We start from the raw sequence: 11694 nt of genomic DNA, 5'->3' as shown, positions 1-11694 counted from the left end.
TAATCTCAAGGTAGTATCCTGCTTCACTATTTGCTGCTTGTGTTTTCTGCTCTACCCTGAGACCATCTGCCTCCTTCACTATTTTTCCCTGGCACCCGGCCCAGGGCCTGGCATACAGTAGGTACTTACTAAGTGCTTGCTGAATGGGCATGATGACAAATGGCCCCCGACAGATGTTCAGTGAGGACCAGTGACATCACTGGCATCTTTCATGGCTGGGACACATCTGCTTACTCACTGCCATCACCCGGGGGCCCCAGCAAATGGCTGGTTTGTAAGGGGCACCCAGAAAACCTGCGTGGGAGGGGTGAATGGAGTTCAGCCGCTTCGAAGAGGGACTCCCAAGAGGGCCCTGTGGGACCCTCCCCTCAGAGCCCACCGCCCTTCCTCCTCGCTGACACCCCTGCCCCAGCCCAGCCTGGCAGGACCGACAATAGGCCACCTTCCTAGCTGGGGCATTCCAGCTGGCACCTGTCCCCCACATGTCCGGTTAAGAGCCGGGGAAGCACCAGGACAGAGGCCAAGGCTCCATACAACCAGTGCCAATGGCCCAAGAATGTGTGGTGGGCCTGGCCCCTGCCCAGATGGTCGCCGCGGCGACCCTAGGGAACACAGAGACCCTGGTCAGCCTGGGGAGGCAAGCCCCTCCAAGCCAGCCTTCCAGGAGGCGGCAGGGCCAACCACGTGAGGAACACAGTGACAGGGGTCACAGAGACCATAGATGAAGTCCCCGAAAGGCATGTTGGAAAAACCCCTTTTCCTCCCTTCCTCCAGTCGCACGGTAACCACTGTGCGTCTGGGCCAGAGCAAGAGGCAGCCAGGCACAACGGGGGCCCAGGCCCCGCAGACAGAGGCCGGTACGTGCCTCGGACGTGCGGCAACACGAGGTGCGCGAGGGAGGGCCCCCCAGCTGCTGCCTCCAGGGGCCGCCGGAGCGGGGGCCTGGAGGCACCAGACGGCCGGGAGAGCGGTGGGCGACACAGGGGGAGGAGGGACCTGATGTGCAACAGCAACTGCAGCAGGGCCCCCGCTTCAGTTGGTGGCACCTCCCCAGTGCCCCTGTGCCCTTCCGATGACTCTTAGAGTCTCCCTGACCCTCTGTCGAGAGGGCCAAAGTTGAACACCCGGGAGGGCTTCTCCAGCACAGAAATGATAGCCGGCCCCCGGAGGAACTGACCCCAAGGGAGCGGTTGGCATCTCCCCTCACAGAGCCCAGACCCCCCACCCCTTCTGCAGGGGACCCTCTGAGTGCACTCCCTAGCGGTGGCCTCCCCAGGGGGCCTCCAAGAGCTGAGCCTGAGGAAGGAAGGCTTTTTGCCTGCCCTTCCGACCTGCAGGCCCTGGGATGTGGTCAGTCCCTCACCTTGGCTCAGCTTCAGGCCGGAGACCACCCCGAAAGGCCCCCATCGTCAGGGCTGGTGGCCAGGAGGCAGGAGGAGGCCTCTGTCCCCCCAGCTACGCTCTTGCCACAGGGGCGCCTCCAGCAGCTGTAGGAACAGAAGAGGCCTCCCCTTTCCCAGTTCGGCCCTGACCGTGAGGATGCGGCCCTCACACTCAGCAGCTGCGGGCTTCAGAACTCCGGGTTTTCACCGGGGTCTGAGCACGCCGCCCCCCTCCCTGACACCTGCACCGGGTCCAAGATCACGCAAATCCCTGTCTGCCCTGCGCCCAGGTTCCTTGGACACCGGCCCGGGGTGAAGGCTGCGGGTGGGACAAACCCTGAGGGGCAGGGAGGGGAAGTGGGCTCGCTTGCGGGGACCTCAGGCGAGTCTGGGTCACGCCACGTCTTGGCGGCTTCGGGCGACGGGACGGACAGGTGCAGTGGGCCTGAGCAGACAGGCTGGCCGGGCCCGCCACGCCGCGTCCCCACGCCCCCAGCCACGCGGAGCCGCGTCTCGTCCCGCCTGCGCACCCCCCCCCCCCCGCCCCACACCCAGAGCAAGAGGTCGAGGAACCGGAGTTGCGAGCGGGCCCTGGGGGCTGCCACAGCCACCTCCGCGGACCACTAGGCGCTGGGCCTGGCCGCGGGGAGTCTCAGCTCCCAGGGCGGGGAGGGGCGGGGCTTGTAAGCCCCGCCCCTAGTGTAAACCACGCCTCCAAACCCACAGGATTCCTCCCCTGGGGGCTTGCGAAGGGTCCTCCGCCAGAGGCTCCTAGTGGGGCGGGGAGATGAGAAGGGTACGGGTGTGGTAAATACCTGGAGTGTTCTATAGCTAAGGATGCGAGCAATAAAAAGTTAACAGTTCAAGCCAATCAGCTGTGAGGTCTCTGCAAAGCCCCGTTGCCCCTGCAACCGCCCACTCCCACCCGTGGAGCCCCTGACCAGGCGAGCCACGCTGACCCAGGGAAAGAAAAATATGCCTTCTAGGTGGGTTTTGCTTTGCTTCCTGCCGGCGCGCGGCTACCTAGGGCTCCAGGCATTTCTTCCAAAACCAGAGCATTTCTTTGTTGTGGTGGATGTTAATAACATTTTTCTCGAGGTAACAGTCGAGAAAATTCACATACCTTACACTGCACCCCATCGGAAGTGTAAGGTTCCGGGGACGCTTGGCTGGCTCAGTCAGTGGAGCGCGCGACTCGATCACGGGGTTGCGGATTCAAGCCCTACGCTGGGCGCAGAGATTGCTTAAAAATAAAATCTTAAAAACAACAAAAAAGTGCAAGGTTCCCTGCGTTCACAATATTCGCCAAGTTGCGCCTTCCCCACCCCCTCCTCCCATTCTCCCCTCCCAGCCCATGGCAACTACTGATTTTACTTTCTGTTTCAATGGATTTGCCTGTTGGCAAAACCAGGGCATTTCTATGAAACTGTAAGGCCCCCCATTGTGGGGAAGGAGAGAAAAGTGGGGTGAAGTCAGGGCCCCACCGGACAGGTGGCTTGGGAGCGGGGAGCAAGGCAGCCTGAGGCCCCTGTGCAGGAAGGCTGTGTCCGCCCCGGTGGTGTGTGGCGGGAGAGGGAATGCTGGGAGGACAAAGGGCCCTTCGGGGAGAAAGCAGGGGAGGACTGGATGGGGGAAGAAGTGAAAGAGGGGGGGTGGTCCTAGGGCAGCCAGCCTTCAAGTGGCCTGGGCAGGCTGGGTCTGTCCATCTGTGTGGTTCTGCCTCCCACCACCAAGGGAGCCAACCCTTGTCTGTCTCACATCCAAGTAGTTGAGAAAGTCAGTGTTTCCTGCCAGCCCTCTGCTGTAGGTCTTGTCCCCAGGTGCCTACAATGCCCTGCAGGTGTATCTTGACTTTGGGGAAAGCAGCTAGAAAGATAAACCGGGGAGAAGCCTGGAGGCCCAGCAGGGGAGGAGGTGGAAGGAGGGAGGGTGGCGGAGGGCAGGTGGCCTCAGGGTGGGGCCCCACCTATAAAATGCCCAGCCTGCTGGCCTGGCAGGCAGAAAAGCTTGGATTCACCCCAGCAGGCACCAGCCCCTGGGATCCCTCGGACTTTGGTGAGTCCTTCCCCCAGTCTTGGCTGGGACCAGCCCGACCAGCCGCCAGGCCCTCCCTTGCTGCCTCCCTTGCAGAGGGCCCTGGGGCCTGGCTTGAGATGGGAGTGTTCCCAGGGTCTGCTGCCGTCCGTGTGGGGTCCTCATCACCCCCACCTCTCCCGTTATTCTTGCAGACACCTGGGGAGCAGGACCAGCCGGTGCACAATGAACTGGTGGCTCCTGCTGTGCCTGGTGGTGGCGGCCAGCTTTGTGGGCATCTGGTGTCCTGTCCACGCTCAAGGTAACGTCCTGGGCCGTACCCACCCAGCCTCCTGGAGCCCTCCTCTCCCCATCCATCCTCCCTGCCCTCCCTCCCCCATTTGCTCCTCCCCTCCTCCAGAAGCTCCCCAACCCCCACCCGTTATGTCTCCACCACTGAATTCTGATGCACAACTCCCGCCCCAGTCATGCAGAAACTCCTGGCATGTGTTTGCGGCTCCCTGCGGGTGCAGGCCCCCCAGTCCCTCCTTCCAGAGCCCCTGTGATGCCTCCTCCACCGTCCGTGACCCAAGGCCTCCCTGCCAGGACTCCAGTCAGCCCAGACACTGTGGGGAGCAGAGTATGGCTCCCAGTGGTGGCATGGCCAGTTACTGCCGGGGACACGCTGCAGTGACATGACCCTGCAGAGCCCTGGAGACCAACAGGAGTGGGTCCCCCGTCCCAGCTCCACCCGCCTTGGGCTACCTGTGTTGCTATTCAGTCTTTATGAGCCTCGGTTTCCTCATCTGCAAAGTGGGGCCTCTGGATTCCTGCGGCACAGATAGGACATGAGACTCCAATGGGCTGGTAACTTGCAAAACTCTTGGCCCAGTGCCTGGCAATAACAATGACAACCATACTGTTATTCACGGGGAGTCCCTTCCCACTTCTCCCTGCATCGGGCACCTGAGGATTTGGTGACCAAAGGCCAGTTCTGGGCATACAGTGTCCCCCAGGAGTCCCGTCACTGTTTCCTGCATCCCCATGGGCCCCGGGGGAAGCGGCTGAGCCCAGCAGCTGGCTGAGCAGGGTCCCCGGCTTGGTCCAAACCCCATAGCACCATCCCTACCCCCCACCCTGCCTGCCCCGCCTGCCCTCACTTGGTCTGAGAAGCCCTAGTCCTCTGCTTCCAGCAGACCTTAGCCTTTGCCCAAGATGGGGCTGGGCTTCATTCCCATTGTCATGCTATCAGAGGCCCATTCCAGAAGCCAGGCCCAGCCCGGGGCCCTTTGATCCTAGGGGCAGAGTGGCCCCCTGCCTGCCTGGTACCGAAACCCAGGGTCCATCTGACACCACTGCCCCTCGCCCTCTGGGGCCAAGGTTTGGAGATGCAGGGCAGGCTCAAGCCGCCCTCCTCCCCCATCCTTCCCACTGCACTTTGCCAGACCTTGGGTGTGGCTCCTGGAGGTGGGGGGGTCAGCAGACAGATGGGTCCCGGAGGGCCTTGAAGGCCGCTGCACTGTCTCTCACATCACCTCCACCCGCCCACCCTCCCAGGCCCTGCTGGCACCCTCCTCCAAGACACCACCCCCAGGTCCCTGCCCTTCCCCCTCCCGGCACAGATCCACCTCTGGGTGTCCCCACCAGGCTGGGGGATCCCCGTGACAGCCCTGGGTCCAATTCCCCTCTGTGTTTGTCTACACGTCTGGCACCTTAGTAGGAACCCAAAATGCTTCTGTCAGGCAACGAGTAGACAAACAGAGACCTCCTGGTTTCTGGTCTGGTGACCGAGCGGTCACTCTGACGGGGACAGAAAGGAGGAGGCCCTGGAGATAGCCCTAGGTGGGGAACGGCCAGCCCGGAGCAGGAGCGGGGACATCAGGAGCAGCCGGCCAGCCCGTTCATTTTCGAAGGGCCTGGGCTGGGAGCCGTGTCCCCCGGCCCCTCCTCGGGGCGTCTGCGCTCCTCTGCCCCAGAGCCCTCGTGGAAGTCCTCATTCACTCCGATCCCTCATTCGTTTTGGGGTCCTGGGCCCCTCCCAGCCCGGGACCGTGGACCCCCTCCAACTCGTGCCAGCGGTCCCCTTATCAGGGGACCAAAGGTGAGCCGGGTGCCTTCCTTATCATGTGGGCTGTCTCTTGGCCTCCGCGGGCCTCGGGAGGGTTGCGGCAGGTGTGTGTGCGGGCGCGTGTGCGTCGCTGCCCACGCGCGTGCGCACAGAGACGTGAGCCCGCGGGTCGCGGTCGCAGGTGTCTCGGAGGACTGTTGCCTAGCCTACCACCGGCTCGAGAGCCTGGACTTTCTGAAGCGCGCCCTCGGGTACCAGCGCCAGGAGGTGAGCGGCAGCTGCAACCTGCCGGCTGTGATGTGAGTGGGGCTGTGGGGCCTGGGAGGCGGGGCGGGGGGCGGGGCCCAGACGCGACTTAGCCCCCGGCTCACACCCCAACCTGGGCACCCTCTCCCCCGCCAGATTCTTCTTGCGGAAACACAGGATGGTGTGCGGCAACCCCCGGGACAAGAGGGTGAAGTACTGGACAGGATTCCTGGATGCGCGGAAGGCAAAGCATCACAGAAGCCGCCTGAGAACCCCGTCCGGGGTTAGCTGGCCCCCCAGAAGCAACAAGACGAAAACTGCCCTCCGGACGACAGCTCATCCAGGTGAGGACTCTGATCATGTGACCATCCCTCCGCGGGCTCCCCCCCCCCCCACCCCGTCACCACTGCTGAGGGATGAGGGCTCTCTAGAGCAGCACAGGCTGGGGGAGGGGAATCAACTCCGGGACCGAGGGGGCTGACTCTGTGGTCAGTCCTGCAGGTTGACACTCGGGTGGCTGTTCATTACCCTAACCCGGCTGCGGGGGGTTCGGCAAGTGTTGAGACGAAGTGTCAGCTGTGCAGGGTCCCCAGCTCCTACTCCAGTCCCCATCACCTGCTGACCTCTCCAATCCCCGCCCCCCCCCCCGCAGATCCGTGAGCCCGAACACCTCCAGGATTAGCCAGCACGAAGGTGGGCCGGACCTCTCCCTGCCACAACTGTCCCCTGAGGCTCCAGGTGCCCCAGCCTGTCATTCAGGCCAGACCTCAGTGCCCGGGCCTGGGCCTGCTCTTGGCTCTGTCCCATCGCTCCTGCCACATCCTGCTCCTCAGGCAGCTGGAAGGAAAGAGCTGACCTTGCTTCAGGCCCCTTGCCTGCTCCAGGAACCAGAGTCAGCCGTAAGCAGCGGGTCTTGTAGTGGATCATCTGGATTTGTCACCCACCGCAGCCTCTTGCCACCCACCCTGGGCCACGCCTGCCTGTGTCCCTTTGGGTCCTTGCAAAGCTCCCGACCGTCCCGGGACGCTCCTCCCAGACTATGCTTTTCTATGATTTTTAAATAAACGTTATTTAAAACACCCCTGGGGTGGGACGTCATTCCTGTCTCTGTCACATTTCCTTATGGGGTGTGAGTTGCTATCCCAGCCTGTGTCGAATCCCATGTGAATGCCACCCCAGGATCTGTGCTGAGCCCTCAAGCTGACGGCTCCGGGGGGGGGGGGGGGCATGCTGGCTGCAGGCGAGGGTGTGAGTCCAGCTGGTGACCTTGAGCAAACCGCGCACTCTCTTGGCATCTCTTTCCTCGCCTGTAAAATGGGGGTCGCTGCGTTTGTTCCGTCCACACCCTTGGGCTGTAGCGAGCCTGGCTAATGCACGGAGGAGCCCTCTGCAAGCTCTGACAGGGGTCCAGAAACACTCTCGATGAGTCAAGTGGCCCGGAACCCAGCCAAGAATAGAGCCCCGGAGCCAGGCACTAGACTCGAGCCATCCAGCTGTCCCATCCTCGGGCAGCCTCAGTTTCCACCACGAGAGAGAACATTCCAGATGAAAACCCAGCGCTTCATCTCTAGAGGACAAGAGGCGGTTTGGGGCCAGGGGTCACACCGAGGCCCCGCTAGGCTATGCAGGCGACTCAGGCCAGTTCTACAAACCCTCTAAGCCTTGGTTCCTCCCGCTGTAAAATGGGTGATATCGCTGCCTGCCTCGTCCAAGCTAGTGGGGACCTCGTACAAGCTACCACCGGGTGCCTGGCTGGCGCAGTCAGAGCGTGGGACTCCTGACCTCCGGGGTTGGGAGTTCCAGCCCCGCGCCGGGTGCAGAGACGACAATAAACAACCGACGCACTACCGTCTGCACACACACACACACACACACACACACCGACCGCGTATCCACGGCCCCCTGGCATCCAGCGAGGCCATCGGATTAGGTATAGGTGCGGCTCACCCCGGGACCAGGCAGGATGCGAGCGGGGCAGGGTGACCTGCTACCTGCAACCTGGAGTGACCTTGGCCAAGCGGCCTGCCGTCCGTAAGCCTGTTTTCCAATCTGTAAAACGGGGCCGAACACAACAGCTTCTATTCCACGGAGTCACAAGGACAACCGAGCGGGTCAGTAACGGTCCTTAGAACGGTGCCGGGTACGCGGTACGTGGTCAGGGAGCGTGAGCTGCTGGAATCGGCCCCGGTGAAGCCACCCGGGCCCTCGGTGGTTGCCACCAGCAGCCTGGCTTTGTGCCACTCGCAGGTCTGAGGTTCGCAGAACCCGCTTGCAGCCTGGGTGCCGTGTCCCCCACCCCCAGCTGGAAGGCGGCCTTCGCCTGCGTCTCGGCTGCACGCTTTCCCCTCAGACCCCCGGGTTGAAGCCCATCCTTCCAAAGCTCTGGGGCCTCCCGCTCCCTGACCTGTGAGCCCAGCCCGGCCCCGCGGAGGGCAGCGTCTCGTTACTTCGAGAACACGCCAAAGAGGCCGGCTTAACCCAAAATAACTTTACTGTGGTCTCTGCTTTTGATATAAAAGCATCCTGGAACCCCAGCCCACCCCAGCGGGGGCCCGAGCGTGGCGGTGTCACCAACTCTGGCTGGGGCCCCACAGGCTCTTCGGCTCGGAGGGTCGAGCCCCAGGTACACCCCCCAGCTGTCCGTTTCCATGTCCCATCGACCCCCGGGGGGGTGAGCCGCGGTGCAGTGCAGAAGTGGAAGCCTGAGGCTGACCGGACTCGGCGAATCACAGGCCCTTCCGTGACCCTGGTTGTTGCAGAAGGAGGGTGCGTGCGCCAGCTTCCAGCCGTCTCTAGGGGAGACTGAGTGTTGGGGTCCCCCTGGGCAGAGGCTGGGTTCGCCTGAGGTCGCAGCACAGCATTTTACTCTTCCTGAGTTCTGGGGCTCCTCCCGGTCAGTGACCCCATTGCTGGTGGGGTCGGTCCGTCCCAAGCTCTGGACAGGAGGACGAACGGGGGGCGCCGGGGCGCGCTGAGTCCAGGGCTTCACCAGGGACCCCGGAGGCTCCCTACGGTGTGTGGTGAGCTCGGTGACCTCAGTTTCCTCCAAATCCTGCCGAACGAGGCAAGGACTGGGCAGGGCCCATGCAGTGAGTCCGGAGCGGGGGCTGCGGGAGGGGCCTGGGGTCTGCCAGGAGGTGGGGGGAGGGGGTGTCCTTCCAACTACAGCAGCTGTAGCTGCACCTTCAGCCGCAAGGCCCGGCCCCCCGGTCCCGGCTGCCCCTCCGGCCAGGTGCCCCAGGGCCCTGCCACGCTCACCACCTCCAGCCGGTAGGTTCCAGGCCCGGGCCTCCGACGCCCCAGCTGCAGGGAGCTGAGGCCACGGAGGTGATGCATGCGGAAGAAACCTTGCTCATTGCCACGGGCGATGACATAACGGACCCGTCCCGCCAGGCTCTCCAGCGCTGGCTGCAGCTCCAGGATGTGCTCGGCCTGGCTCAGGCGCGAGAGGTTCAGGCCCAAGGTCAGTGGGGCCTCTGAGTCAAGGCTGGCCAGGCTCACCTGTGGAGAAAGACCAGGCAGAGGACGGTGAGAGGCGGGGAGCGTCGGAACGCAGTGGGTAGGGGACCACGGGGTCACGGCAGAGAGATTTCAGCCAGTCTCTCAACCGGAGGACAACCTGGGGCACTCTCCACCTTTGACCTCCATCTAGCCCTCCATCACAAGGCCCACCGTCAGCTTGGGCCACAGACAGAGGCGTGACGGCGGAGGCGGCTTCCCCAGGGGAAAGCAAAGACGGGCAGATAGGCGGCCACTCGTCCACACGACGCTGAAGCCGCCACAGTGAGAAACACAAGACCTGGCTGCAACAGAGAGGAGCTGCTTTCCGGTGCCGGGGTGGGGGTGGGGGTTGCTGCACTTCCTGCATCTGGGCTCTTTGAGAGCACCCTGTGTGCTGATGACAAACCCCTCTTTATGTGAACTGCTGTGAGCGCGCTCCTGGTCCTGGCAGCCGGACAGGGCCCTGAATAAGCCAGGGGCCTCAATGGCAGGCTAGCCCGGGCTTAGTGACGTAGCCAGTCCCACAGGAGGTTATCTGTGTTTTCTTCTCCTTGGTGTTGGTTTCGCCTAATTTACATATTGAGGGGTGGTTCCCTTGTTGTGTTAAAGTGAAAGCTATTCCTGTTTCCCTGCCCCTGGGTTCTGGACACTTCCGCCCTTCCCCAGCGTGTTGCGCAGACACGTGCCCTTGCTGACACCTGCTGGCAGTCTGTGAGTATTGCAGGCAAAGCCATGGGGCCGCCAGGCCCTCCTCTGCCCAGATCCGCTGGCGCCCATCCCAGGAGCCCTGACAACCACTCCCCTCACTCTTACAGACACAGGGCCCTACCCCTGCGAAGCTTACAGAAAATATTTGTAACAGTGGGATGACATATAGAGCCACTGTTTTTCCAGGAAAGGGGGGGAAGAAACAAGAGGGGAAAAGAAGGCAAAAGCAATGCACTCATATTTAGTTAATCTAATAGCGAGCGCCCCTCCGACCCAACTTTCCTATCCCTTCATTCTCCTGACCTGGTGGCCGCCGTAGGCGCTGCGCCGTGGCCGGTCACGAGGCGGGAGGCCGTTGATCTTGCACTCATAGCAGGCTTCAGATGAAATCAGTTCTTCTTCTCCTGGCATCTCCCGGGGCCCGGCACTGAAGCCCAGGCCAGAGACACAGTGCCTGGGCCAGGACAAGGTGGCGGTAGGCCTCCAGGGGCAGGCTGGCGGGATCTCCCCAGCCAGCCCCTCCAGCCTGAGCCTCACTGCCCACGGGGGCAGGTGCTGGTGTGTAAATGTGTGGCCGTGCCTTTGCATGTGCCCACACAAGGGATGTGCGCTTGTGTGCACGCATCCCTTGGCTGACCTGGGCCTAGGTGCGAACCTGCTCACACCCCAGGATGCTGATGTGTATGTGCACACATGTGCACACTGAGATACGCGAATGCGGAAGGGTCTGCAGGCGTGCTGGCATCCGTGTGAGCCGTGTGCTCAAGTGTATTACAGAGAAGTGTGCATCTACCGGGTGGGTTCATCTGCCACGAAGGTAATTATGCCAGAATCGGGTGTGAGCTTGTGTGCACACCCATACGTGTGCTCAGGGCTCCGTGCACACGTGTGTAAAATGCATGTGAACACGGGCCCACCTGTGTGTATGTGTGTGCGTGCGTGCGTGTGTGCGTGCTCTCGCAGGGTTTGGGAATCTGTGCCCGCCCTACGCAAGCCCCTCACCCTTGCCCAGCCCGGAAGTAGCCTTGGGGACAGCCGCACAGGAAGCCACCGGCGGTGTTGGCGCAGCCGTAGCTACAGGGGCCGCCCTGCGCGGCACACTCGTCTACGTCCCGGCAGTCCCCCGTGGCCTGGTCAAAGTCAAAGCCAGAGGGGCAGACGCAGCGGAAGCCACCCAGCGTGTTGTGGCAGGGGGCACTGCCGCAGGCCGCAGGCGACAGCACGCACTCGTTTTTGTCTGTGAGTGGGGAGAGGGGAGAGGAAACGCGGGGGGCAGGGGGTGGCCTCTGCACCCCCAGGCCCCCCGCCCACAGCCCTCCTGATCTCCACCCACTAAGTCCTGCTCCTCCTCCAGAGCCCAGGGTCAAAGTCAACCTCCATCAGGCTCCCCATCAGCCCCGGGACTAGGTCTGCCCCAGCCCTGTAATTCTCCTTCCAAGCATTTCTTGGAACTTCCCAGAAATCCTAAATGGTGGCATGATCTCGAACGAGGTTTCTTCCCTGGCACTACTGACATCTGGGACCGAGCCATTCTCTGTGGTGGGGGCTGTCCTGTGTACCACACGACATTAAGCAGCATCCCTGGCCCCCACCCACTAGATGCTGGGAGCTCCCACCTCCCAGGCGTGACGAGCAAAATGTATCCCAGACGCTTCAAAACGTCTCCGAGGGGGCGAAATGATTCCCAGTTGAGAACCATGAGCCTAACTCATCCCTGTCCCCACCACTAACTAGACAAGAGTCTGCTACTTGGCCCACTTCTGTATCCACAGGGCC

The 11694-nt window shown here is 62.5% G+C and overlaps 2 protein-coding genes across 2 annotated transcripts in view; one reads left to right on the top strand and one right to left on the bottom strand.

Annotated features, from left to right (window-relative positions):
* The first annotated feature begins 3325 nt into the window (after positions 1 to 3325).
* On the top strand, positions 3326 to 6807 carry CCL25 (C-C motif chemokine ligand 25). The gene is made up of 4 exons (XM_030293953.1): positions 3326 to 3717; positions 5645 to 5762; positions 5866 to 6053; positions 6362 to 6807. The coding sequence occupies exons 1-4, from the start codon at positions 3642 to 3644 to the stop codon at positions 6367 to 6369; spliced, it is 390 nt and encodes a 129-aa protein (XP_030149813.1). The 5' UTR covers positions 3326 to 3641; the 3' UTR covers positions 6370 to 6807.
* A 1375-nt stretch (positions 6808 to 8182) lies between these two features.
* The window catches only part of FBN3 (fibrillin 3), a 60907-nt gene continuing 57395 nt past the window's right edge, over positions 8183 to 11694 (bottom strand). Inside the window, exons 65-67 of the mRNA XM_032595282.1 lie at positions 10921 to 11155; positions 10222 to 10372; positions 8183 to 9210 (exon numbers count right to left, since the gene is read on the bottom strand). Coding sequence (XP_032451173.1) covers positions 8872 to 9210; positions 10222 to 10372; positions 10921 to 11155 — 725 coding nt within the window. The 3' untranslated portion in view covers positions 8183 to 8871. The remainder of the gene's footprint in view (positions 9211 to 10221; positions 10373 to 10920; positions 11156 to 11694) is intronic.

Source organism: Lynx canadensis, chromosome A2, assembly GCF_007474595.2.
Source record: "Lynx canadensis isolate LIC74 chromosome A2, mLynCan4.pri.v2, whole genome shotgun sequence".
Classification (NCBI taxonomy): domain Eukaryota; kingdom Metazoa; phylum Chordata; class Mammalia; order Carnivora; family Felidae; genus Lynx; species Lynx canadensis.
The sequence above is the reverse complement of the archived record's forward strand: the minus strand, read 5'-3'. Positions and strand labels throughout refer to the sequence as shown.

What these genes read in the sequence shown, in the direction of transcription:
- CCL25 (XM_030293953.1), top strand. Translation starts at nt 3,642, where the DNA reads ATGAACTGGTGGCTCCTGCTGTGCCTGGTGGTGGCGGCCAGCTTTGTG. An exon ending in GTGTCCTGTCCACGCTCAAG is followed by an intron (nt 3,718 to 5,644) that starts GTAACGTCCTGG and finishes TCGCGGTCGCAG; the next exon opens with GTGTCTCGGAGGACTGTTGC. An exon ending in TGCAACCTGCCGGCTGTGAT is followed by an intron (nt 5,763 to 5,865) that starts GTGAGTGGGGCT and finishes CTCCCCCGCCAG; the next exon opens with ATTCTTCTTGCGGAAACACA.